At 36.3% G+C, this 27,600-nt stretch overlaps 1 protein-coding gene across 2 annotated transcripts in view; it reads left to right on the plus strand.

The window, feature by feature from the left end:
• The window catches only part of VPS13B (vacuolar protein sorting 13 homolog B), a 328,745-nt gene that overhangs the window by 262,456 nt on the left and 38,689 nt on the right, over positions 1 to 27,600 (plus strand). For both annotated transcript variants that reach the window (XM_034422515.2, XM_034422516.2), the window contains exons 43-52: positions 6,102 to 6,263; positions 14,687 to 14,842; positions 17,074 to 17,337; positions 19,380 to 19,463; positions 19,621 to 19,796; positions 20,339 to 20,509; positions 22,547 to 22,748; positions 24,330 to 24,518; positions 25,245 to 25,391; positions 26,301 to 26,584. In XM_034422515.2, the coding sequence (XP_034278406.2) occupies positions 6,102 to 6,263; positions 14,687 to 14,842; positions 17,074 to 17,337; positions 19,380 to 19,463; positions 19,621 to 19,796; positions 20,339 to 20,509; positions 22,547 to 22,748; positions 24,330 to 24,518; positions 25,245 to 25,391; positions 26,301 to 26,584 (1,835 nt within the window). The remainder of the gene's footprint in view (positions 1 to 6,101; positions 6,264 to 14,686; positions 14,843 to 17,073; positions 17,338 to 19,379; positions 19,464 to 19,620; positions 19,797 to 20,338; positions 20,510 to 22,546; positions 22,749 to 24,329; positions 24,519 to 25,244; positions 25,392 to 26,300; positions 26,585 to 27,600) is intronic.

The following is a 27,600-nucleotide window of genomic DNA, read 5'->3' on the forward strand; positions in this document are numbered from 1 at the left end:
AAGGTATGAAGAGTTACATTGATTGGTGTTTTTCTGGTTTTTTGCATATTCCCCAAAAGAAATGTTATTACACGATGGATGGAGTCTTATTTCCCATTTAGCAGACACCAGAGATTATGTGGGTTTTGCCATTATACCCAGGCCAGTAAGCTAGGGTTTTGTTTACGTTTGAAATCCAAGCAGTGATCTGAATGTGGCTTCTCCAGTTTGGAGAATAAGCAAAAATCATAATATGAAGGTTCAGATCCAAGCTTGTAATGCAATTTTGTGCTTATCATGAAGTAATTAACTGAAACGGAAGATACATATTCAAGGAGAGCAAAGATAAGGAAAAGATACATGAATTAGTAGTAATGGAGCAGATTTTCAGGGTGTGCTAGTCACTGAGTGACTCTAGAAGGATGCAGACTGAACATAAGATGTAGCAAATGCCAAGGAAATAGTCAATTGTCAGTGGGAAAACGCTTGAGAACAAAAGCTCTCTTTTCCTTTTTGAATTCAATTAAAGTCTGAATGAGCCAGAAGATACCCTGGCTCAACTATTTTCTGGCAGTTATTTCAATAGGATATACAGTATCTAAGCTGATTCACAGAATAATTGATGCAGGGGCTGTAATAATGAGTTTTGCCCTGACGGAGAGCGGCTATTTTAGGCAGACCAAAACCTCTGAGGAGCACTTGGCAGAAGCTACAGCAAGTATATCCTGTTAGTTTTATTATCCATTTTGGCAATAATAAATTAAACAATTATGGCAGGAAAGAGTATTTTGCACTAAAATTCTTACTACTGTACCATTGAAAAGACATCAAGATTTCATGGACCAGTTTGGATGGATTTAAGTTTGTGTAAATGAGATTGAAATATAATTTGTGGAATAATTGTAATTTCTCACATAATAATAACCAAAATAAGCACTAACAACCTACTAAGGCCCAATCTACATATAACATAGAAAAATATTCCTAGTTTTTTTTTTTTTTAGTTCAGATAGAAAGCATAACCAGGGAACACAGAATGTTTCACCCAGTCCCTCCAATTGATATCATGGTTTAAAGTTAAACTTTTCCCTAATTTCTTGTTTATCCTGTTGAATGAAAAAAAAGAAAGAATCCTATTACATTTGATATCTGGCACATATCTTCCCTGTTACTCTAATGAAGATTTTTGCTACAACTGTATGATGTTCTGTATATACAGAACTGATGGATCAAATTAATAAAAGTATATCCAAATAATATTTTCTGCAATTATCCAAATAATCTCATCCCAGGATTTCTCTTTACCGATCTTCGTACCTATACAAAGTTTTCTGCATTAATTACCCATCACAAAACTACAATAGCAAAGCTAAAAAAGATAAAACATCTGTTTCACATCAGAGTTTCTTTTTTCAAGGCATTCCAGGATTTTCTTATTGTAAAAGGACATTCATAAAATAAGAGCTAGTGTGATTTAAATCTTTACATCTGGTTCAAATATCACTGTGAAAAAAGAGTCTTTGTAGCTCCAATTTCTGCTTTTTGTCATATTTTGAGCAATGTGCTTAACAGAAAACAAGCAAACAATTTTGAAGGAGGCCTGTTTGCATGGGCTGGTGGAGAAGTAACTACTGCAAAATGGCCTTCATTACTTTGTGCAGTGAAAAAAGTCTCTCCAGTATCACATATGTACAAATAAAGTGCATTGTATAAATATTTAAATGTGTAAGACCACATCAGAAAATGATTGACTGACTTAAACTATAGGGAGCCTTTAAAGAAATACCCTGAGTTGGAAACAACAGGATTGTATAAGTAGAGCCATATGTTGCCTTGCAAGATGTACCAGTCAGGTACATTCTATGAATAGTTAGACCTGATTTATATGCAGGGGTGGCAATGTTCAAATGACCCACAGAGGATATGCCTCTGTAATTGTTGTTGCAATTTCCTTGTTTCCTCTCATCTCGGGAGTTTTTGCCACCATCTTCTGATGTGGTGGGTGAGTCTCTAGCCAAGAGTGTCCTTGATTAAAAACTCATCCTATTTTTACATTAGGCTGCATTAGTTATTGAGGTGGGCTCTGAACTACATATTAATGTTAATTGGTAACAACATGTTTCTTCAGCGGGTTCTCTTCTACCACGTACTGAAAATTAACTTACCACTAGTAAGTATTTTGTGATGTTCAGTGTTCACAATTAACACGGTGTTCTGCCAGACCAAATCAAGAGCACCACCATTAATTGAATTCCTTACATTTTCTAACCAAGTATCAGAAACAACTAATGTTGTACACATTGCGGATAAGAGCTGACATACAAAGCATAAAGTAATTTGGCCCTACACCTTTAGGTCAAGAGTTCAAGATAAACAGAAGCCTCTGTTGGAATTTGTTTTTCCCAAAAGGTGAACTAATTTTATTCTTGAATAATGAAGGAAGCTTTAACAATAGAAATAGGCATTACAGACATAACCAGGCTGTTTGCTTTTATGATCCCAGGTCATCTGTTCAAATCCCAAGATGATAGAACTTTTTTTTTCTTTGAAAAGCAGCTGCTTTTATAGATAGATAGATAGCTTTATTGATTAGCCTATAGGCCATATCAAAGCACTAGGTTCAGACACATATCACCAATAAAATCTTATGCAAACAATTTAAAATAAGAGTAGGGTAAAATACAATAGTTATAGGATAAGATACAATATAATTTAAGACCTAAATATCTAAAATAGAATAAAATGACATAAAACTCTATTTCAGTGCCACCCTTACAATCTACCCCAATCAGTCCCACGTATGCAGATCTCAACCGAACCATTTTGTTTAAATACTGTGCTGCTTTTATAGTTTTTAAGTTTATAGGGCCTTGAAAATTTAGTTGGGAGCAAGTTTTATTCAACTTAACAGGAATACCTTTCTGAGTTTCTATAGGATTTCATAATTGAAGTGGAAAAGTGTTCTGGAAACATAAGGGGCATAATCCAGTAATTCTAAGTGTTTATGTAGATTAACATGTATGATAGGTTTTTCCTTATATTTGAATACAATAAGATTTGTTTAAGGGCTATCATCATTTATGGTAAAAATTTAAAGTTTGGATTATTTTGCCAACAAAATGTTGGCGTAGTAAAATATTTCACTCTACAAATTTATGTAGCATGTATAGTATTAGATATTACTGTGTTTCCCCAAAAATAAGATCCTGTCTTATATTTTTTTGAACCTTGAAATAAGAGCTTGGCCTTATTTTCAAGGAGGTCTTATTATTTTGGGGCACGTGGAGCAAGACGGGGCTCCTTTTTACCTGATTTCTTACCTGATTTCCAGCTCTGTCTCCCTAACCCTAACCAGAGGAAATGGCGGGAACCAGCTGCGCATGCATTTAAATATTTTCAGGGAGGTCTTATTTTGGGGAAAGTCTTATTTTCGGGGGGGGGGTATTTTAGCACATGTGCTTAAAAGCTCAATTGGGCTTATTATCCAGGGAGGTCTTATTTTTGGGGAAACAAGGTATAGAGGCCAACGCACAATTTTCAGATTTAAAAAAACTTTCTTTAACGAAACCCTCTTTATAAACCGGTAATAAGTAAATCCATGTCTGTGAGTAATGGTAATCAGAGATGTATCATTAAAGAATGTCAAAACAAAATAAGTTCTTATGTAGCACCAGGAATGACAGTATTGTTTTCTTCGATTGTTATTAAAATTTTAATTAAATTACAGTGTTCCTAATAACATTATAAACTCTATAATATTAAATCTGTAATATCAAATCCTCTTGACCATGTTGCCTCTGCCCCCATTATTTTGAACCCCCTTTCTGACTTCTACAATTGAGTGGAGTTAAGAGTGGATAGGTATCTACATAAACATTTAAAAGGGGAGAGGAAATAAGCAGGGATTATATAAATGGCCTCTGTGGAAAAGATGCAGCAATTCAATCCTGCCAAGAAGAGATGTTAGGTGAATATAAGAATGCAGTATTTTTTAAACAGATTCAGTTAAATGAAGCATACACATTAAAGCAGGTGGTCACCATAGAAACCAAGTTCTGCAAGGAACAGATACATACATCATCATGGCTGATTTTGCCTAATTTTCAAAAGTAATGGGTTACATACTTTGTGCACCTAAGACCTGAGAAATACTTTTTTTGTGTTGGTCTAAATGAAGTGTTGACAACTACATTTTCTAAAGTACATTCTTTAGAAATCTGATGGCCAAGAAAGAGTTGGCTGGTTGAGAAATCTGGATATCTTCCTTGCTTTTATATGCTTCCATGATATTGCTAACAGCACCTTGAATAACTAAACAACAAGGGAAGAGTTTACCCACTGATGTGGGAGAAGATTCTACGGAAGAAAAAAAAAATCACCCAGATATAATTTCAGCTGTGAAACTGACAATCATCATAACAATATAACCAAAGATAATGGAAATATAATAAGGAAAATGGAACTGAAAATAGGAAATCAGTTGTGGCCCTGTAGGCTCCAGTAGAAGAAGTGGACAACTTAATACTGTATATTACTTACTGAATGAAGAATATTGAGAATTGGCAATCAGCTTCAAATTTATGGCATGAGAAAATGTAAAGGTCAAAATGTAAAGGAAGAATGCCTTGAAGATCTCATTGTAACACTGCCACTTACTCTTCTGCAATCAAACCATTCTTGTAACACAATGTATTATAGGGATTAATAAACCCTTGAGACATTGATAATTTATGCATTGTCAAATAAGGCAATTGTTCATATTGTATATATCTTTTGTTCTAGTCTAATCTTTTAAAAGCAGAAGCAAGGCCAAATACAATTGATTGAAGACAGACAATAAACAAATTCCTCTAATTTGAATGTCAGAAATTTATGGTATGCATTAATACATTACTCTCATGGCCTGCAGTACATTGTTCATTTTTCACTTACATAGTTTGCTCTGTATTCATTTTGAGGAGAAGGATGTTCCCAGATACAGAAGCATTTCTGAGTAATTGAACATTCATATATTTGTCCTCAAGCATAAAGAGAGACTTCATTCTTTGACAGTTGTCCATGCAATTAAATACTACATTTGTTGCTGAGCTACTTTAAAAGAAAAATAGTGATTTCCCCCCCCCCCCCGCCCAGTGGTGGGATTCAGCCAGTTCACACCTATTCGGGAGAACCGGTTGTTAACTTTCTAAGCAGTTCGGAGAACCCGTTGTTGGAAGAAATCTTATTTTGTTTTTTCCCACTTTACAGGGCTAATCCTGTAAGGAAGGCAGAAAGGAAACATTCTGATGTTGTTTCTAGCCTAATCTTTATTGCCCTGCTTACAGAAACTGCCTCTCTGGTTAACCCTTTTTACATTGTAACAGCTAAGGTGAAGTGCCCATCGACCTAAGTGACGTTGAGTTGGCCACGCCCATACGGTCACATGACCATCGAGCTACACCTATCCATCTGGTCATTAGGGCAGAGAATCGGTTGTTAAATTATTTGAATCCCACCACTCCCTCCCCCAAAGTATTTGGCTATATAGTAGCCTTGCAATGGAAGAAAATATCAACCAGCACTTATATAAGTTTCAGAATGGTTATTATCATTAAAAGGTTAATAAGTCCTTTTATTTCCAATGTGTACACAGCCCGGCACAAAACAAATCTGAATTGCTTGAGCATTCTGAAAACTGTGAATGGACACTACAGTAATCTTTAAAACCAGTTCAGAAAGGTTGATTGGTTTTAAAACATTACTTAAGATGTATTTTTCCTAAAATATTAATTTTTCCTAAAATATTAAAAACTCTAATAGGATCTTCACTAACATTGGCAGTATTAGTATAACTATGGAATGAAGTTAACGTTTGTCCACATGTCTACAACATATATTAAACATTTTTAAAATTGCAGTTCCCTTGTTTTGCTATTTGTTTGTGTTAGCAATTGAAGATATACAAATGGATATACATTTTGGGATCCATCAATGATTCTGGTATTTTTGTTTTGAGGAAAGAATGCTTTGTAGGAAAGCTTATGCTAGCAAAGGCACAAAAATAATCACCATTGGGCAGATAGTTGCCAAACATCCTGGAATTATTCTGAAGCTTGTTTGGTTTTCTATTCTTTTTCTTACAGAATCAATGTCCTGAGGCAGAACAACTAATCTTTAGCCACTTTGTAATCTGTAATGACACACAGGAGATGCTGCGGTTTGGCCAGGTAGACACAGATGAAAATGTTTTGCTGGAGAGTCTTCATAGTCACCAGTATAGCTGGCGCTCTCACAAGTCCCCACAGGTATGTATGCCATACAAGTGCAGTTGCAACAGTTGTTAAAAGTGGAAAGTGTTGAAATAATTCAATTTAAGGATTTGGAGGTGGAGGAGAATTCATGCATTCTCCTGTCTTTAGTTTTCCAGATTTCAGCCAAAGGTCCATGCTTAAACTACAAGACAGAAGAGATAAACAAAAAGGATGAGCAAACCCAGAAATGTTTATATTTCATTCGGGTTTGGAGCTGTACAGCAGTATTTCTCAATCTTGGCAACTTGAAGATGTGTGGACTTCAACTCCCAGAATTCCCCAGCCAGTATTCTGTGAGTTAAAAGTCCACACATTTTAATGTTGCCAAGACTGAGAAACACTGCTCTGCGCTCACACACGGTCCAATTTTTTTAAAAAAGAACTTCAGGCTTCTGTATGGGAGTACATAAATAATTCATTGGGTTTGAGAGAAAGCAAACGTCTTCAGTTTTTGGGATGTTAATCCTAACAGTGTGAGCACAAACCTTCTGTTGACATAAGACAATACAATTGACAGCACAGTACAATAAGACAATTTGAAAATGACAGTCCAAAAGCTGAGCAATGAACCAGAAACAGGGATCTTGGAGAAGGATATCCTTGATGATAACCGCCTACTGAAACATACTGACATTAAAATCTCAACTTTACCACTCAGGGAATTCATAGTTATCCATGTTCATCAACATCTAATTGTGATGAGAAATTTTCCTCTTCACATATATATGCTTAAACTGTGTATGCTTTCACAGAGTTAGGGTACATGCATAGTACATGTATGCACAGAACTGCAGAATGCAGTGATTCAACAGAGCAAACAACCCTCATGTTTTTCATGACCAGTTTCTTCATAAAAGCTTCTTAGATTTTACAGTTAGAAGATGTTCTAATGATAATAAAAAGAGATTCTAAAAAAAAAAAATCAAACATTCTAGTATTTATTTTTTCTGTACATGCTTTAGGCAAAAATAACAAACATATAAACAGGAAGATCACTGCAGTGTGCTGTTCGCTGTTGAACATAAGCAAGAAAGGGATTGGACTGTGTAAAATTAGATTATGATTGTAAAATTCTGAGGCCATAGCTGAAAAGTAGCAGCCTGGTGATTGAAGGACAATTTCTTATATTGCTTGACTGCTACTGATCATGCTGATATTCCAGAATAATCTGGGCTGGGCACTCTTGAAAGAAGACTTGGTAGTGCCATAAGTCAGGGGTGGGCAAATGTGGCCCTTTTACAACCTGTGGACTTCAACTCCAAGCTGTCTCAGGAATTCTGAGAGTTGAAGTCCACAGGTTGTAAAAGGGCACATTTGCCCACCCCTGCCGTTTGTTATACTTGTTCTTGGGGGGGGGGGATTAGTGAGAAAATACAATAATTTGGGGAGAACTATTATCTATATTTTTTTTCGTCTTCCTTAGCAAGAAGATAGGTAGCATATCATAGAGAAAATGATTTCTATGATCTGTAAATTGAGTGCAGGTTAATTGAGCAGCTAAGGTCAATCACAGAAACCTGCATTTAGTATATATTTACTGTGGAATAACCACACTGAGTTCACACATTTAAAAAAAACAAAAAACAAAAGAAGAAGAGCTCTAAATTTTACACTGCTATAGATTATCCATTGCAGAAAGCAATTTAAGGTGGGTGGGGATGATCGGCAAGTTATGACCGGTATAATTGATAAATCTCTATTTTTCTCTATGCTTTTTGCTCATGTGGAAGTAGTGTTTTCACATTAATCTTTCCCCTTTGAAATAGCATTTTTTAAATATCTTTTATCTTTATCTTTTTTAAAATCTTTTATTAGATTTATATACCGCCCTACTCCCGAAGGACTCAGGGCGGTGAACAGCCATAAATAAAACAAATATAATATAAAATTTAAAAACAGTTAAAAAAAACATATTAAATAGATTTGGCCCACTAATTAAAACACTCCTATTTTTAAGAACAGATTCGAATTAAAATTAAACAATTAAAAGGGTTAGGACAGCCCCGCTTGCTGGAATAAAAAGGTCTAATAGTGGTTTCTTGTCTCTTTTTAAACTGCAGTAAAACCGAGCCAATCATGATCAGGACTTTTTAACCTTTTTATCTCAACGTAATGAAAATCATACCTTTTCCACTTATCTTTCTGCCAACATTTAGAACTTCAGGTATTAAGACTGCCCAGCTAACTACAGAATGTTATTTGGCTTGTTAAAAACCTGGAAGGACAGTTGAAGTCTTCCACAAGCAATGAAATATAAACAGGCCTGACTGGGCATTGTTAAAGTATACTTGTCTGGAAGCATCACTGACTATTTAGAGATTACTGCATATTATTTTAGAGTTTTATTGCTTTTATTATCTGTGTGACTATAAGATGCCCACTTCTCAATAATAGAAGTTACCTGCACAAGTAAGTGATCTAAAATGAAACAATAGAAGATTTCAGAGGCAAAAAAGAAGAAGAAGAAGAAGAAGAAGAAGAAGAAGAAGAAGAGGAAGAAGAGGAAGAAGAAGAAGAAGAAGAAGAAGAAGAAGAAGAAGAAGAAGAAGAAGAAGAAGAAGAAGAAGAAGAAGAAGAAGAAGAAGAAGAAGAAGAAGAAGAGAACAGAGGGTATTTTAAAATACCTTAAACAAGACCAATTTGTTGAAATTTCTTGCTAAACAAATAACATAATTGCAGGGGAGAAACTGTACTGTTCTCCAGAGGGCATTCATAACTTTGAAATGGATTTCCCTCTTCCTGCATCTACACTTATCTTTCTCTTCTAGGCAAAGTGAACAGGGACAAAGGGGGAGGGATTGAACTGGGAATTGTAAGAGCCCCTTATATAACATCTTTCTGGGAAGTTATTTCTTCCTTGGGACACCATGGACTCTTTTGTAGCACACATTTGGTTGAGGCCAGAAGGGAAGAAAAGCAAAACAGCAGTGAAGCATTATCTATCATCAATAGCACTAAAATGCTTGGCTGTCTGAAACCTAATATTCTAGTAATTATTAAGTTAATGCCCTTTGTAATATTCCATATTATTATCATTCTATTGATATTTTATTATTTCTCCCTTGACACCAAAATTGAGAAGTGGAAGCGATCCATGGAGAAACATAAGAATTTGGTTTAATACAGTCCTCTCTTTTCTTCTAAAGCTACACCTGCATCATGTAATTTGTGTGGCTATTTTAAAAAAGTAGTTTGTGTGAAAATATCAAATAGCTTGTTACCTAGGGGACCAGAACAGCAGAGTTCTTGCTTTAATTTTTAATCTTTCAACAGCATTCACTTGTAAGTATCCAGGATTAATACAAATTTATTAGGACTTCAGCGTGGGCATATTATATTGTGGCATGTTCCAAACTCTCTTGCTGCTGGACTTATTGAGGAACCTATTCTCTGGAGGTCAGAATAGTGCCCAACTGTGGACAAACCATGCAAGTGTCAGTTTAATGGAATGTGAGATGACTTCATCATTTTGAAGCTATTTCATTCCTCATGATAATTCTCATCTTGCCAAGCTAGTGAATTTTAAGAACTCTGGGAGCAGATTTTAAGATAAATGTGAAATATGAAATAATCCATATTTCGGAGTCAGAAAAGTTCCTCTAGGCATTAGTTCATATTTGACTTGTTCAACTCACACTTGGGAATAAAATGAGTTAGGATCAGGTCTCAAACACCACACTCCCTTATTGGGAAGGAAAACCTGTGTCTCGTGTTTCTTGTTACAGAGGCACTAAGCAGCAGAGATTGCCATAAAATATTTTATTTAACCTTGCAAAAATGTTTTTTTAAAGTATGGCAAAGCAGTTCTTTTAATGAAAATAAATAGTTTTCAAAGAGTTGGATTTCATTAACATTTGCATCATTTAGAGACTTAATTGTTATTTTGCTGATTATAGATGAGAAGTATTGTAATTGCCCATTTAAAGTACATAATAAAAATAAATAAAAAGAGGCTTAAAATTCCTTTGGTTTTGCCTCAGTGGTATACAGCTAAAACCTCAAGACATATTTGTTTCAGATGTAAATTTGGTAAAAGAATCAAATCATGGGATTTGGAAGTAAACCCTTTATTTAATAGCTACTTAAAAAAGCAATAAATAGAAGATAGAATTTTAGATTCCCATATTTTGGAAAACAGCTGCACATCTTATTGAGTACATATGGTTAAAAAGATAATTCTCAGAATTATTGTTTTCCCTTTATTCTTTTTATGCTTATCTTATAAACATCTCACTGCATTTTGTTCCAACTGTACTTCTCTAGCAGATAATATATCTACCACACTTCTTTCATGATGTGAGACCCTCATGTGTTCTGATGCCATTGATATTCAAGATGTTGCTTGAGTCCAGGTAGTCCTCGACTTATGACTGGTTGCTCAATGACCATTTAAAGTTATGACAGACCCCTTCAACCCAGTTCCAATGGCCTTATCCCCCTCTACAGTCACATCGCCACATTTTGGGTACTCAGCAACCAGCCCACAATTATAACTGTTTATAGTGCTCCATGGACATGTGACCTTGATTTACAATATTTTTGCCGGAAAATGTTTTCTTCGGGTTGGCAAAAGCACTGTAGGAGATGACCAGGCTGAGCCCAAGGAAGGGGTCAAGCTACTCATCAGTTTGGAGTCCTTTCATGCCCACAAGCAATCTAAGTCCAGCCCAGCTTGAATTCCATTTACTCTTATCTACCACCAATTTGCCTTAATCGTTAATAGTTCAGATTCTTGTTTAGCGGTATTATGGAATAAACTTGTACTTCTTTGAATAACTCTGATTCCTGATTTCCTGCACTGTTATATGAACAATGGTTCACTTAACAGCCACTGCAAACAAAAGATCATAAAACTGGGCAGGTCAGGTGATGATCTCTTGTACTATTGTCGCAACTTATAACTGTAATGGGTAGGCTCCATTACAGTCATAAATTGAGGATTATCTGTGCATGATTCTGCTCAGCTTCATATTTAGGAACTGGTGCATAAAACTATAATGTACACTGCCTTTTTGCCTCTGGAAATTGTAATCCTGTTAAGAGCAATAGCAACACTTAAACTTGTATACCACTCCATAATGATGGGGTAAACTGTAGTTCGTTCTATAACAGAGGCCAAAAATAAAGTACAAGTGGAATTTGTTTGTGACATTTTGGCAAGTTTATCGTAAATATTTCCACCAGATTATTATTTTTTACCTGCACAGCAAAAATAAGAACTTCTTGACATTGTACTAGCATAACAGTTAGTGATCCAATCTAAAAAGGTTATTTTTTTCATATAGTAGATGGCAGCCTGACAGCCGTTTAAGCTGTTCTGGGAATTATCTACATTAAGTATCCCACTCTCCTTTGCTAAAGTTACAAAGGACCAAAGAAAATGGTACTATGGAATCCAAATGTTTGGAGATTTGGGCTTCTTATCTGAGACTTTGTAGCTAAACAGACAATCCCCTTTTAAAGAGAAAACATATGAATTACATAGTTTTTCATGATTATTAAATGTAATATAATTGGGTTGCCTCTTCCACTTTATGTTGAAAGGATTAATGCAAGGAAGAATTTCATGACTGTTGAAGTTAAAATTCACAACAATATTGAGCAGAGTATTTGTAATGATACACTAATCTGAATTTCTTCTTCTTTATCTGTGCCTTCTATCATTCTGCTTGGTGTATCTAGAACTGTCCTTCTGCCTTCTTTTTTAATCAAGCTATTTTTCCATTATCCACTGATAAATTCATTTTCAAAGTAAATTCCTTTTCATGAATTTCTTGAACTTTCCTAATTTCAAACCATCTATGTTTTCACTAACATCTGGGCTTCTTTTAACTTTTACAGTTAATGGAAGACATCTTGCCAAACTCCATTAGTTTCATCTTAATCTGTTATAAATTTAAGCATTGTAAAGGACTGTATCACTTCAGAATTCTGCATGTCAAACAAAGCCATCATACTGATGACCAACACTATACCACAATTTATTTCTTTTGCTCATTCATCATGGCTTAGTCTTATGTGCAGATTCGATCCCTGTAGTCTCTTCAAATTATGATTAGAAATCCTGTATTGCCATGTTATATACTATATGTAGCATATAGATTAATAGTTTACTACTATGTAGGTTCAGCATTATTTTTAAAGCATAAAACTTAAATAATAGTGTAGGGAAGAAAATAGGAACACCGATATCAGCGTTTTTTAAAAAGAATGTAGCCAAACCCAGTCCACAAATACTCCCTATATAAAATATTACAAATGAATACAAAACCTTTGAAATGTTACCAATGACATCAGGAAGGGTCTGGCTAAATTCCACACATTCATATACTAAGAGGATGGAAGCAACTGAAACATATCCAGAAGCAGCAACTTAATTGTACAGGATTAATTTGAGGCCTAATCAGGTTCTAAAGCATGAAATCAGTGAATTATCCAAGATCTCTACATAACTGCAATAAAAAGGGAAGAGGGAGCATGCAAACAGTGCTTCCAGTAATTCAGTTTAATCTCAGAATATCTGGCGTGTAGCCATGTGCTAAAGAAACTTCTTGACCTAAGCCTCAGACCCATTTTACTTGTTTGCAGCTGACATGCCACTAAATTATCATTTAACATGATGAGCACATGTGGCCAAGAAATCATAGCATAACCCAATGCCTCAAATTGGAATGTAAATATAGCAATAGCACTTAAGACTTATATACTGCTTCACAGTGCTTTTACAGCCCTCTCTAAGCTGTTTACAGAGTCAGCATATTGCCCCCAACAATCTGGGTCTTCATTTTACTCACCTCGGAAGGATGGAAGGCTGAGTCAACCTTGAGCCTGGTAAGATTTGAACTGCCAAATTGCAGGCAGCCGGCAGGCAGCTGAAGTAGCTTGCAATACTGCATTCTAACCACTGCGCCACCAAGGCTCTTAAATAGGAAGATAATTTAAATAATCTTTCCAATGCAGAGCCCCAGTGGTAGCCAGATGCAAATAATGTTTGTGACATAAAGTTAGAAAACATAGTAACTTTTTGTTGAAAACTGAACAATGAAAACTGACAGCAGATTAATTGGCAATACTCATTAATGAGTTAGTAGTTTATACAAAGTAGGAAGGTTTCTCTGACACAAATAGTTTACATTCAGGCTAGATATATTCTGCATTATATTGTATTGCATTGCATTGTGTTTTACTTAAGACACCATCCAATTGCAGTCCACTCTGGGCGGTTCTCAGTACAAAAATAAATCACAAATCTACATAAAGCCTACAACAGTTAGAGCAGAGGTCTTCAAACTTGGCAGCTATGGTGGTTGGAGAATTCTGGAAGTTGAAGTCCACAAGGCTTAAATCTGCCAAGTTTGGGGACCCCTGAGTTAGAGTAACAAGATGACAGAAACTGGTCAATGTCTTATGCATGCCCTAAACTTAAGGAACTCCAACTATTTTAGCTCAATGCCTGAAATAACAATATATCTTAGTTCAGAACATTTTATTTTTTCGTGTTGCACCATAACTGAGATTAGTTTTTATATATCATACTCCATTTTGTTTTTCTATCTCCTTTTCTTTCTCTAAATTCTTATTCCTTGTACTTTGTTTATATGCCATTTTGGTTTCGGCCACATCAATTCCATTTCTCTATTTGGTTCTAAGATTTAAATACCAAAGTTGCTTCAGAGAATGATTTTTTCCCCCTTCAGGGTACTTATTATCTTGTATATTTGTGTTAGTAATCAAGGTCTAGCGCTTGTCATTCAAAAACCACCCACTGTACTGGACATGTTTATTTTCTATTCAGTTTTGTGCTGAAGGGACCAAAAATTGCCAGCAAGTTACTGGGTTGCAACATTTAGGCATTTGCTATTGTGCCTCCTTTTTAAAGGTCAGTGTCATCCTTCACTGAATGGAAAGCATAATTTCAAAATGTTCGTTCCATTAGCCTTGATTCATTGCCCTCAGTCTGTAAGTAGAGGGGCTGTTATCTCCTTCTGGGGCCTTGGTTTTATTTGTGTTTTTGGTATTCACAACACATCAACTTGGTAACCTTCTTTGGACTAGAGAAAGTGGTATCATCATAAATAACTATATGGCAGGCTGTTTCCCTCATGTAAAAGTTAGCCTCTGATAAAATAGGCTAATGTGCTTAGAAATTCTCTTTTCAAAACTGGAAGTTTATTTACTTTCTGGAATATAAAACACATGATTATCAAGACTTATGATGTCCTCAAATGCTAGATTACATGGGTCATGCAGCTTGTTTATTTTTCCAATGAAAGGTAATAGACATTTTCAGTTCTCATAATGAGAACCTTTTCAGCAATAAAACTTCTTTCTTGCCATAAAGTTAACTGGTTATTATGGGTCATCAGTTAACATGTTTATTGTTTATTTCTGCTTTGTTTGTTTTTTATTCTTTTCAGCTGCTACATATTTGTATTGAAGGTTGGGGAAACTGGCGGTGGTCTGAGCCATTTAGTGTAGATAATGCAGGAACATTTATCAGAACTATTCAGTATAAGGGAAGGACAGCTTCGCTTATTATCAAGATTCAGCAGCTCAGTGGAATACAGAAACAAGTAAGTAAAAAAAAGAAGGTTTGCATGCAATACATGAGCATTTCTAGATAGGATTCTTTCCCATCATATGGTCTAGGGATGCTGTTAGCCATAATTATGCTTAGTAATAGCACAATAGCAACAGATGCTTTGAAGCTTTCAGTTCAGACGTAATCATGAAGCTTCTTTCTCTCTTGCCACCCCTTTTCCTCTTTCTATGGATGGTCTAATAGAGGCATTAATTCTGAAAACAAGAATCATTGTTAAACAATAGGAAACCTATCAGTTGTGGCAGGTTCAGTTTTATACATTAGGACTACTGGCAGTTCTCGACTTACAACCATAATTGAGCCCCAGATTTCTGTTGTTAAATGACACATTTGTTAAGTGACTTTTGCCTGATTTTTCGACCTTCCTTGCCACAGTTGTTAAATGAATCGGTGCAGTTAAGTTAGCAACATAGTTGCTAAGTGAATCTGGATTCCCCATTGACTTTGCTTGTCAGAAGGTCACAAAAGGTGATCACATGACCCCGTGACAATGGAACCGTCGTAAATATAAATCAGTTGCCAAGCATCTGAATTTGGAACACATGACCATGGGGATGCTACAATGGTTGTAACTGTGAAAAATGTTAATGAGTCACTTTTTTCAATGTCATTCTAACTTTGAATGGTCACTAAACAAACTATTGTAAGTCGAGAACTGCTTGTGATACACTCATAATACTGCCTCTCGAAAAATCCTGGACACTCTGCCCCTCTCTGCCTTTAGTTACTTGTATCTAAAGTGATTTTCCACATTGATCATAATTTCACAGTAATACACGCAACTGTGCAAGAAAATACTACAACTGAAAACAAACTAATTGAGAACCGAATTTAAAATATAATACAGTCATTACTAAAATTGTGTGGCAAAGGGAAAACATCAGCCTCCTTTTGAGTAAAACACAGCAACAGCACATGAGTGTCTGCAGACTCTGTGCCAGCTGAGTATATAAAACAAATGACAATTCATAATATGGTAAGTGGCCTCTCTGATAGTAATAACCTAGGCCTGTGATGGCGAACCTATGGCACGCGTGCCAGAGGTGGCATGCAGAGCCTTCTCTGTTTGCATGTGCACCATCACCAGCTGCTGTTCCGGGTTCTATAGTGTGCATGTGCGCACCAAAACCTGGAAGAGAGCAGCTGGCCGGTGCGCATGCTTGTGACAGAACCCAGAAGAGCAGCTGGCCGCTACGTGCGGCCAGCTTTCTTCCGGGTTCTGGAGCTCCAGCATGCACACATGCACATACGCACACACGTGCCCACTCCAGTTTCATCACTTGGTGCCAAAAAGGTTAGCCATCACTTGCCTAGGCAATTTATGGTTTCAAAGATTAAGGCTAACAGCTTCTATTTAGGCCTGGAAGCAGGTGCCAACCAGTGTAGGAATTTCATTATATGATATGATCACAGGTAGCAACTTGCGTTGATTAAAACCTATTGGTAGTCTTTATGGCAGCATGTTTCTGAGCATATTGCAGTATTCGAGACAAAATGACATTAAGGCATGAATTGCCTTGGTTGTTGCCCACCTGGAGAGAATCTGGTTTAGTTTTACATGATTTTTTTTTTTTTCAGTTTCGAGCTGTTAAAAATAAGTTGTGCTTTTTTTAAATTTTACACTGGTAACTGTATTCACCTATCCTGATTTTAAAGTCAATACTTAAAATAGAGTATCCCAATTCAGATAAGACAGGAAACTTATTTAAGAATGTGTTACGTATTTCTCAAAGCTCAACATGGAAAAGAAAAATTCAGATCCAATCAGGACAAATGGATAAAAGGCCTGATTTCAGTACAGTGTAATAAACATTGGTTTACTGGCCAAGATAGTCACATCTGAGCATTCTTGTCTTTCTACAAGCTTCTTTCTTTAATGCATGGGTCCCTAACCCCCAGGCTGGGACCTGGTACCAGGCCACAGTCCATTCAGAACTGGACCGCAGACGTAGACACACACACGCAGCTTCATTTGTGCAAGTGACGGGCATCCATGCCTGCCACTTGCACAAATGGAGCTACACACACTTGTCCTTCGCTCACACAAAAAACAGTCCCTCCTCTCCCCCGCCCCCTGTTAATCAGCAAAAACCAGAAAGGTTGGGGAACTCTGCTGAAAGATAAATGTATGTGCAAGGTGCATTTTAGTTTTCAGTCTGTGAACTGATTCATATGTAACACTCTTCTATGTTTTTAATCTAGATAATTATTTGTGGAAGACAAATTGTATGTAGTTATCTATCTGAAAGCATTGAATTGAAAGTTGTTCAACATTATATTGGGCATGATGGACAAGCTGTTGTAAAAGAACATTTTGATTGCCTTGAACCCAAGCAAAAACTACCATCATATGTTCTAGAAAATAATGAGTTGACAGAATTGAGTGTAAAAGCTAAAGGGGACGAAGATTGGTCAAGAGATGTATCACTTGAGTCACAGCTGACAGAATATAGCACAGTCATCCAGGTATGGAAACAAATATTGGTGTGTATGTGTGTGTGTGTGTAGTGTTGAACAAGTCAAATTGAGAATCAAATTGCTTATGTTTTCTTCTTTGTCCCCAACCTATAAGTATCCCAGTCCAAATGAGTTAATTCCTATATATGTTTTTTTTTAATCCTATTCACTTGCTAATAGTATGCATGGTGCCATTTCCAGTCTAAACAAAAATAGAGATAGCCTCAGGAAAGCCAATTAAAAACTTTATTATGTTGAAAATAAAGACAAATAATTCTTTTTCTCAGTGAAGAAAATAAAATGCTAATAGGCAACAGAGGAAAGTTAGAGAAAATTAACTCTTCTTGTTGCTTAGTCTTCTCCAACTAGTGGTTGCGTTACCTGAATCAATTGTGAATTAAAGGCACTAGACTGAAACTTGAGATTGACAGAAATTTTGTCAAGGAACATCCTACTTTCAGTTAATATAAATCTTCAGAGCCAGATGAATTCCACCCTGTAGTACTGAAAAGATGATATTTGGCAACTACTAAATGATCAAGTACTATCCCTATTATCAAAAAGGGTGGGAAAAAAATCCAAAGAATTACAAACTAATCAATTGGTGACGTTTATACCTGGAAAGATTATACAACAGATAATAAAACTTTAAGGAATTTGAAAAAATGTGGAGCATGGCCTATCAAGAGCAAATGTTCAAAAGACTAACATCTCTTTTTTGATAGGATAACATCTTAGTATATTGTGGTAATATATAAACATCATATACTATGATTATGTATTTGGAAAAGCACCCCACATTTTTATTAGCAAGTTAGCAAGATATGTAAAAGGGACATGGTGGCACAGTGGATAAGATGCTGAGCTTGTCAGTCGAAAGGTCGGCAGTTCAGCAGTTCGAATCCCTAGTGACACATAACAGGGTGAGCTCCCATTACTTGTCCCAGCTTCTGCCAACCTAGCAGTTCGAAAGCACGTAAAAAAATGCAAGTAGAAAAATAGGGACCCCCTTTGGTAGGAAGGTAACAGCTCTCCGTGTGCCTCTGGTGTTTAGTCATGTCGGCCACATGACCACGGAGACATCTTCGGACAGCACTGGCTCTTTGACTTTGAAACTGAGATGAGCACCGCCCCCTAGAGTCGGGAACGACTACCACATATGTGCGAGGGGAACCTTTACCTTAAGAGCCTTGATAGTACAGTGGTCTACGCACCCTGTTATTAACACAGCTGCCTGCAATTTACTTCTGGTTCGAATCTCTCCAAGGCTCAAGGTTGACTCAGCCTTCCATCCTTTCTAAGGTAGGTGAAATGAGGACCCAGTTTGTGGGGGCAATAAGCTGACTTTGTATAAATATACAAAAGTATGAAGGCTATTGCTTAACGCATTGTAAGCCGCCCTGAGTCTCCGGAGAAGGGCGGCATATAAATCAAATTTTAAAAAAAGAAAAAAAAGATATGTACTGAATGGCAGGACACTTAAATGCTACATAAACAGTTTAAATATTTTGCTCCAGAAAGATCAGCAATTCATTATCCAGCTAGACAAATGATCTGACAAAAATGAACAATTGTAACAGAAACCAATATAAGTTTATTTGTTTAGGGTTAAGGTTAACAGAAATTAAATATCTGGGTATAGAATGGGAAATATTTGGCTTGGTAACAGAAAAAAGATATTTAAGCAATGATTGATTATAAATAATAATGGTTTATATATTAAATATGAGTTGTCAATGTATTGCAACTGGAAAAAGAAAGAAAGAAAGAAAGATTCCCTTCTATTAGATGTGTTGGAGGCAAAGCTCAAGAGATATCAGCCACAGATGCTTTAATTTAGATTCCTGAACTCAGCAAAGGCTTGCAGTTGAAGGCCTAAATGGCCTCTTTCATTTCTCTAATGTTAGTTGGACTCTAAACAGGCATTCTTTACAAATAACAATTTGTATCTCTGCTGAAAATGATCTTCTGCTCTGCAGTCTGTTTGATTGTGGTTACTTACTTCCATGAGGCTATATTAACCTCTATAAATATATTTTCCTTCACTGCAGGTGCCATCATCAAATAGTTCTATTATTTATGTATGGTGCATGGTTTTGACATTAGAGGCCCAGTCACAAGTCCAACAACGAATTGTGAGTACCTTCCCCCTTGTGCAAATTGATCTTACTCTTCCTGTTCTGAATACGGTCAGTTTGACCCTAAAACAGAGATTTATTGACAGTTTGTTATAACTGTCCAACTGAGCTGGAACACTGCATCCAATATTGCTCTGCTCTTTTACTTTTGTAGATTGTTTTCAGCCCTCTTTTTATCATAAGGAGCCATCTTCCAGATCCCATCATCATACATTTACAGAAAAGAAACCTGGGTCTGAGTGAAATGCAGATAATTCCTGGAAAAGGACAAGAAAAAACTCTGCAAAATATAGAACCAGATCTAATCCATCACTTAACCTTCCAAGCCAGGTAAAAAATGTTTTCCTAAATATGTTAGATTTAAAGATTGCTTTTGTGTCTCATCAGCATTCTCCCAATTTCATATAAGTAATGGAAATTTAGAGCAGTAGTTCCCAACTGCTTGCTTTATTAGGATCACCAAATTGTTATTGGAAACTTTTCAGACACTAACATAAACTAAAGTTTGACAGTACCATACCTGCCAGACCCTCAACTGATACCCACAGGACTCTAAAATTAAATAAAAATAATTAATACAGAAAGATATAATGCCCAAAATTTACACAGATTGCAAAATCTGATCAAATGTCAATGTTCTCACCAAAGTCCTGTAATTTTTTGCAGTCATTGAATAAAGTACTAGATCAATTATTATAAATATGACACTACTATTTTTATTTAATTAATTTGTTAAGGAGCGCTCTTGGCATTTTCATGCTTGGAAGAATCGTTTTGAACTCAGGTAGCTGCCAAAGGTTTGACAGTTGCTTTCTTAATAAATTCATGCAATGAATGCCACACCTTTTGTATTTTTTTTATCCATATGGCAGGGAAGAAGATAATCCCTCAGAATGTGCAGTGCCTATTTCAACAGCACTTATTAAACAGATAGCCACCAAATCGAATACAAATGGCACCATACATGAAATACTTAACGATTTTTATGGGTGCAGCAGCTCGCCTCAATCTATCTGGCCTTACACAAAGAAGGATTTTGCCAGGTACCATTTCTTTTGATTATTTCTCTTTGTGGTTATTGTACTTGCAGTGGCAGAAGTATCTCTGCAAATGACACATGATCTTGAAATAACTCATGTTTAAGAACTTGATATATTTCAGATTAGCTTTCTTTCCTAAAGAAGAGAAGGGGACGAAGGTGCTATGGATATCGAATGTCCCATTCGCTCTCACTAGCATATCCAGGGCAGAGTTGAGAAAGCTCCCTTTCCAAAATGCTAGAATGTCTCTTCCATCTACAATCCAGACTATTCTCTCCCAATTGCTTCATCAAAGTAACTGCTATTGTTCCAAAAAGGCATATTGAATATATAATTTAATTCTAAGAAAGGTAACCTTAAGGCAGAACAGACCAGAAACGGAATGCAGTATTTTTGCAAGCAGATTTGCTTCAGAGTCCTAATTCAGCAAATAATAGTGAACAAGTTATTTTAGTACTAATTCATCAATTATCATTGTATGAATGCAGTAATAATAACCAGAAATCATGAATGAATATATATAAAAACCTCTACACATCAGGAGAAATAAAAAAATTAAGTTAAATCAGACAAAAGGTGCTTGCAAACTTAATATTTGTCTAGATGGGCATTTGGTTTAGTTTGAGGTGTTGTTTATGTTGATTTATTTTTAAAATGTTCAACACAATCTATCATTAGCTGTGCTCGGGGGGGGGATCAAAAAAGGCAAAATGTCAGTTGTGCCATCACAATCAAAGTCCTTCCTTTTTGTCAGTGTTGCAGTATAATTCAGAGGTACAAAGGGGCCATGAGAATGGCGATGCCACAATCCCTTTTTGATATACACACCTTGGGCGTGTCATAGATGTGGTGGGACATTTAAAAAGTGGAACAGGGTGGGTATCACTAGTTGACTGAGAGATTGCAAGGCATCCAGCAGCAACCTAAGGATGTCTGGTGATAACCTCAGCTCTACCTGCATACTTCTTTAAGACCTACAGTTTTCAGAGATGATTAGGAGAGTTGCATAACTGTAGCCAGGTCTTTCTTTAAAAAATTAAGTAAATGAGGATAGTTGTCAGCGTTCCAGAAAAAACCCAACCCCAAGTAAAGACACGGAAGCAAGCATTTTTCCAAAGTTCTCTTTACTAGAATAGGTAAACTGGCACATCTGGGAAAACCCGAATCTGAAAAGCCCGGTTTTCCTTCGTAAGTCAAAGCTCCCAAAACCATCCCCTTTCTCCCCAGTCAATCACATGCTCCAATCAACGTCCGTTCCATCTCGACCCATCCCCCTGACCACTCCTTCTCCAGATGCTGGATCGCCCTGACCTTGACCGACAGGAAGAATGCTATTATGTCTACTAACAACCCCTCTCCTTAATCCCCCCTCCTACTTTCCCATACATGAGAAGGTGGCAGCATTGAAGCTTCTGGCCTAATATGGCTTCCAAAGCTGACAATAGAGAGATTTGCCAGTAGGCTCTATGTAAATGTACTCATCTCTGTATTAATCCTAAAATAAGTAGCTGGAATATCAAGAAGACTTACTTGAACCCATGCATATTTCAGTATCTATTTGGCATTTCCCTCCTAACTAGGAGTCCCTAAACTTTTCCTTTTGTAACTTCCCACCTAAACTGCATTCCAGGACAGAGGGTAATTTTTCACATGGCAATATAGGAGCAGGAGACGTATGAGAGCTAATATTTATTTTTTTAATATGACAGTCATATATGCAGAAAACATATGTACCATCATTTCAAGAATAAGAAACTGGCCAAGAGTCTCATTGCCAGGTGTTGCCCAGAAAATACTTTAATTCAATTACTTAAAAATCTCAGCTGCTTTTTGATCCTTGAATAAAGGTATATTTCAATCAAAGCAGAGACCCTAAATCAGGGACAGGTTTGCCTTGATTGTCTTTCAAAATCATACCTGTTGTCAGAAGTGCTTCGCTGTAACCAGAGCTTTATGAATGGCTAGGATGATAAACTGCAAATCTTACCAATGAATTAACCATTTTCTTTTATCTCCCCTTTGATATGTTCCTTGGAATAGCAATGAACAGCTCACTCAGTGGGATAGCCCCATGCGCGTGAAGCTGTCAGTGTGGAAGCCATGTGTGAAAACGCTGCTGATAGAACTCCTGCCATGGGCTCTGCTGATCAATCAGTCCAAGTGGGATCTTTGGCTATTTGAAGGAGAAAGGATTGTTCTGCAGATTCCCACTGGGAAAACAATGATACCACCAAACTTCCAGGCAGGCCTTTCCATTGAAATACATATGTGTTATTTTCTTGAAAAAGTTTCCTTTTCATTTCGTGTAGATGAGACATGTCAACTCAGAGGTCACAAGGTTTTTCTGAGCCATGACATAGGGCACAATGCATCTTGTTTTTGTCAGCAAATGCACAAGTAGAGAATCGTTTATGTCACAAGTGGGACGCATTTGTCTGCCCACTCTCCAGCTGAAAATTAGCCCACCTATCCAGTTAATTCTGTTCATCATGTGAGACAACAGTGAGAAGTCTTTTCTTAAGATCAGCAAGAGCTTCCATTATTTGAGATGTGAGGGGTTTTATGGGAGTTTGAGCAACAGGGCTACTATGTTGGCTAGTGCAGGCTTTGAAAATGTTTCGGGATTGTTTCAAACTTCACATCAGCATGGCACATTCCTTTTTTTATCAGAGTAGCCCAATTGTTTCAGGTGTTCTTGTGTTCAATAAATTCCCTCAAAATGTTAATGCAACTTTTAAAGCATTAGGAGTTATAATGTCCCCCCACACACACTTTTTTTCTTCTGTTTTTCACAGAAAATGTTTCCCCCACACACACGCACACAAATTTTAATACCAGAGAAGTGCTGCATTTGTGCAAATTCCAATGTCTTTCTGAGGAATTATTTCTGAACTGTACACAATTTTTATATTTATTCCCTTGTGGTCCTTAAATGAACAGGATTAAAACCCTTTAATATAACTTAACTATCTCTAACTATGTGTGTAGGCCGGATTGATTTGTTGACCTAAAATATGTACTTCTATTTAACTTTCAGTGCATGGCTCTTTGGTGCTTTCACTATTTAGAATTTTAAGCCATATATTTGGATGTACAGAATTAGTCTTAGCCGTGAATCATACATGTAGCTGGGTGGGAGATGTAGAAGTTACTTGAGTGTCTTTCCTACAACATATAAACAGATTGATCTGTTTATCATACTAAGGTATCATTGTGCAAAGCTTTGTATAGTGTGGTAGAAAAAATGAAGCTATGAAAGCAATATCATTCTGGGTTTCAAAACCAGAAATAAGAATGTTGATAGGAACTCACAGAGTCCATCTAGGCTGGGGGGGGAAATCAAAGTCCCATGTATATTATTGGACAGTGGTAGACATGAAAGGGAACTGGGCACCTTAGTAGATCAGACACTGAACAAGAGGCAACAAGGAAGCAGAAAAATAAACTGCACTGACAAAGTTTGTGTCAGAATCTTCACTCCTTTCTATTCTGCTTTGGTTAGAACATATCTAAAATACTGCTTTCATTTTGCAATTGCATGTAGGAAAGTAAATCAGAGCATATCCAAAGAAGGTCAAATTAAGTGGTCTAAAATAAAAACTTAATGAGGAATGGCTAGAGGAGTTGGATATGCTTAACCTAGTAAAGGCAAGACTGGAGAAATAAAATATTTATCTTCACATACTGAAGGATTGTCCTGTAAAAGAGGTTCCAAAGTTTATTTAGGATTATATAAATCTGGAAACTCCCTCTGCCTAAATATCAAATGGATATATTGAGAAATGGAAGTGTTGAGGGTAATCAGATATTTTTTTTATTTCAGGAAGCTTTTCAAATTGGAATATATTGGGCAAACAGTAATACTGTGCACAAGTCAGTCGCTATTAAGCTGGTTCACAACATGACATCTCCAAAATGGAAGGATGGTGACAATGAGGAGGTGGTAACATTGGATGAAGAAGGGTTTGTGGAAGCAGAAATCAGACTTGGAGCTTTTCCAGGTCATCAAAAGGTTAGTCCTATTAGAATTATATCCTAGTCTTTAAAAGCAATAAACAGAAAAAAAGTGTCTGCCATTAAGTTGTGTTTTTTTTAAAAAAATACCCTCATTCAAAAATAGCTAATTAAAGATATTCCAAATATTAAGTAATTAATTAATAACTGATTTTACACTTGAATTGGAAGCCATTACTGTTGCTCCTGTGCCTATTACTTAGAAGAAAACAATTTGGATTCCAGTTCCATTTAGTACAGCCAGGAATGGAGAACTAAATTCTGTCTGCAGATTGGATCCCATTTCTCAACTAAACTGGCAAACAGGACAATATCAAAAACTCCATCTTTTATCATTATTTTTTCTGTATAGGGAGCAAAGGACCCAAAGAATAGTTTTGAGAACTACTTTTTTTTTTTCTCTTGTTGTGGTTAAGCAAAGATGTTCCTGCTTAGGGGGGCAATAAATGAAGTGGTGGAAGGTAAAGAAGAAATAGAGAACTGTCAGTGAAGTCATCTGTCACAGAGATGGAGAACTTCCTGTCAGGGAAGCCTCCCATATCTGTTTCTCTGAACTTAATGAAGGGAAGGCCTTAAGAAAAAAGGGCTCGATAGACTTCAGAAGAAATCTTTGTGTTGGAAGAAGGGGGCATTTTTATCTCTCTTTCTCTGAGACTTTTCTAATTTTTTTTCTAGACAAGTTATTAATTGTATATGCTTAACCTTCTATTACTTTATTCTGCAGTTGTGTCAGTTCTGCATTTCTTCCATTGTTCGACGTGGTATTCAAATTTTGCAGATTGAAGACAAGAGTATAATTGTGAATAACACCCCATTCCAAATCAGTTGCTGGCCGCTGTTCTCTGCTATGAATTCCCAGATCAGGGAAGAGGTACAACTTTGATTGCGCATTTTTTTAATATACATTCAAGCTGTTTCTCTAAACAGGAGGAATTTACAGCAGGAGGAATCTGAGTCTGAAGTAATATTTTTCTCAACTGAAGGAAAATCAATGGATAAGAAAAAGTAGCCATTTTAAGTTATTCCAGTTAAAAAGTAGATGCCACAATACAGTCAGTCATGGAAATGCAAAATGATTGTTTGCCAGGTCATAGTATTAGTTCTACCTGGCTCTCTTTAGATACTTTAAGCTGCTGAAACAGGAGTAGCAGAGTCTGGAATAACAATTGAACAGTTCTAAGAATTACGTTACAGCATTTTCATTATAAGATCTGCTGACAGCTTGAAACTGTATGCAGCACCTCAACACAACTCTGTTACTTTATAAGCATTTCCCAAACTCTATATACAAAACATGTGAATAAAATACGCTTAAAGATGCAGAATGCCACTCTTTCATAAATCTCTTCCTTGAAACCAAACAAATAACATGTGGCAATCCTCAAGGTACTATATATGACTTGTCTTGATTTTTACTGAAGTTGAAGCACCCGCTAGTGTACCATTGGGCAGAACATATCAGTTGTTTCTTTTACTAAAAAAAAGATATGTGTATCTCCCAATTACATTCAAAATAATATTTTTCAATAAAATAATTCTATGAGCTTCAAACTACTGCTGAAAATTGTGATTGCTCTGCTTTCCCTCTCAAGTTCTCCATTCATTAGAATAATGAAATTTGAATATTGAAAGATCAGGACAAAGTCTTTATTATACATGAAATAGCAAATTCTTTAGAAGTTTACAATACCAATTTGTCAAATATTCCGGCAAATAACAGTTATATACGCTATTTCTCATTTTATTTTATTTTATTTTTTCTTGCCCTTTTGTTTCCTAGTTTTTACCATCTCCAGACAGCAGAATATTTAGTGTTGGTTCTGCTACAGAGTCAGATGCTGCTGAAGCTTGTTCTGTGCTTTACTGGGACTTGATGCCTGACATGAGCCAATTAATTTCTGAGGAGCTTCCCATTCAGAAGTATATGTTGCTAAGCTTCAAACACAACACAAATGGTCCTGACGCTCCATGCTGGAGCTTACCAGCTGTCATTAGACAGGAATTCCCAAGGCAGAGCATAGCTGTACCTGTCGGTAATAGAGATGAAAAGGGATTCCATACCAGGTATGTATACTATGTGAGAATGAAGCTTTCATTTAAGCAGAAACAGTGTTTGATATTGTAAATTCAGTTGTACTTTTCATATATTCACATTATTAGAAAAAAGTAAAGATATGTATTTCTCACTATGTGCTCACTGTGTGTTTCCAATAAGAAAAGGAAAGGGGAAAAAGGAAATGTATATAATATTTTACTGGACATATTTTTTTCTGACATGGTTAATGTGAGCCAGAGAATGCCACAATTCTGCAAAACAAGAATGTTTTTCTTTGTGGTTACACATGTAAGTGTCCTATACCTGTGCATGGCACTCTTGGGATGTCATGGAGTTCAGCTTTTGACAGGCTACATTGTCACCACTATTGCCTATGACGCAGCTCAAAGACCATCTTGCTATTTACTTTAGTTCTTTCACTGAGCAGTTACAAAAGCTGTTACATGTATACATATATACCAGGGAGGAAAGAAGCAGGAGCAGCACTACGGTAGCTATGTTATTTTTCTGTGCTTCTGATTAGGCCCAATCAGAAGTAATAAAATACAGTGTCAAGAAATTGATACAAAAATATACTACAACTCAGATTAGAGATTTCTTATATATCTAATGGTGCACTGCTATTCATGATGCCTTTTAATAAAATGTGTTAATTGGAAAAGAAGTCTCCAGATTCCTTCTGATTCTTTACCACCATAGACCTAATACATATCTCTTCCTACATGTTGGGAGTTGGGCAGCATATAAATTAAACAAATGAATAAAATTTTTATCCGTAACCCCATGAAATAGCAAATCATCTGAAACCATAGGAACATGACACTTCTATCAGAATACCTTATTCAGAAAATGAAAGTTATTCCTGATTACTACCATTACCAACTACCATTCAGTTATAAAATTTGCTTTCTCTTCAGAGATTTACTCAAGTCGGTGCCTTAGTAACCTGAGAAAGCACTAGGAATTCTGGTGTGGGCCAGTCAGAATTGGATGTAAGCTCTATCGAAAAATGATATAGTCCTAT

Source organism: Pantherophis guttatus, chromosome 3 (assembly GCF_059756535.1).
Source record: "Pantherophis guttatus breed Tessera chromosome 3, ASM5975653v1, whole genome shotgun sequence".
Classification (NCBI taxonomy): Eukaryota; Metazoa; Chordata; class Lepidosauria; order Squamata; family Colubridae; genus Pantherophis; species Pantherophis guttatus.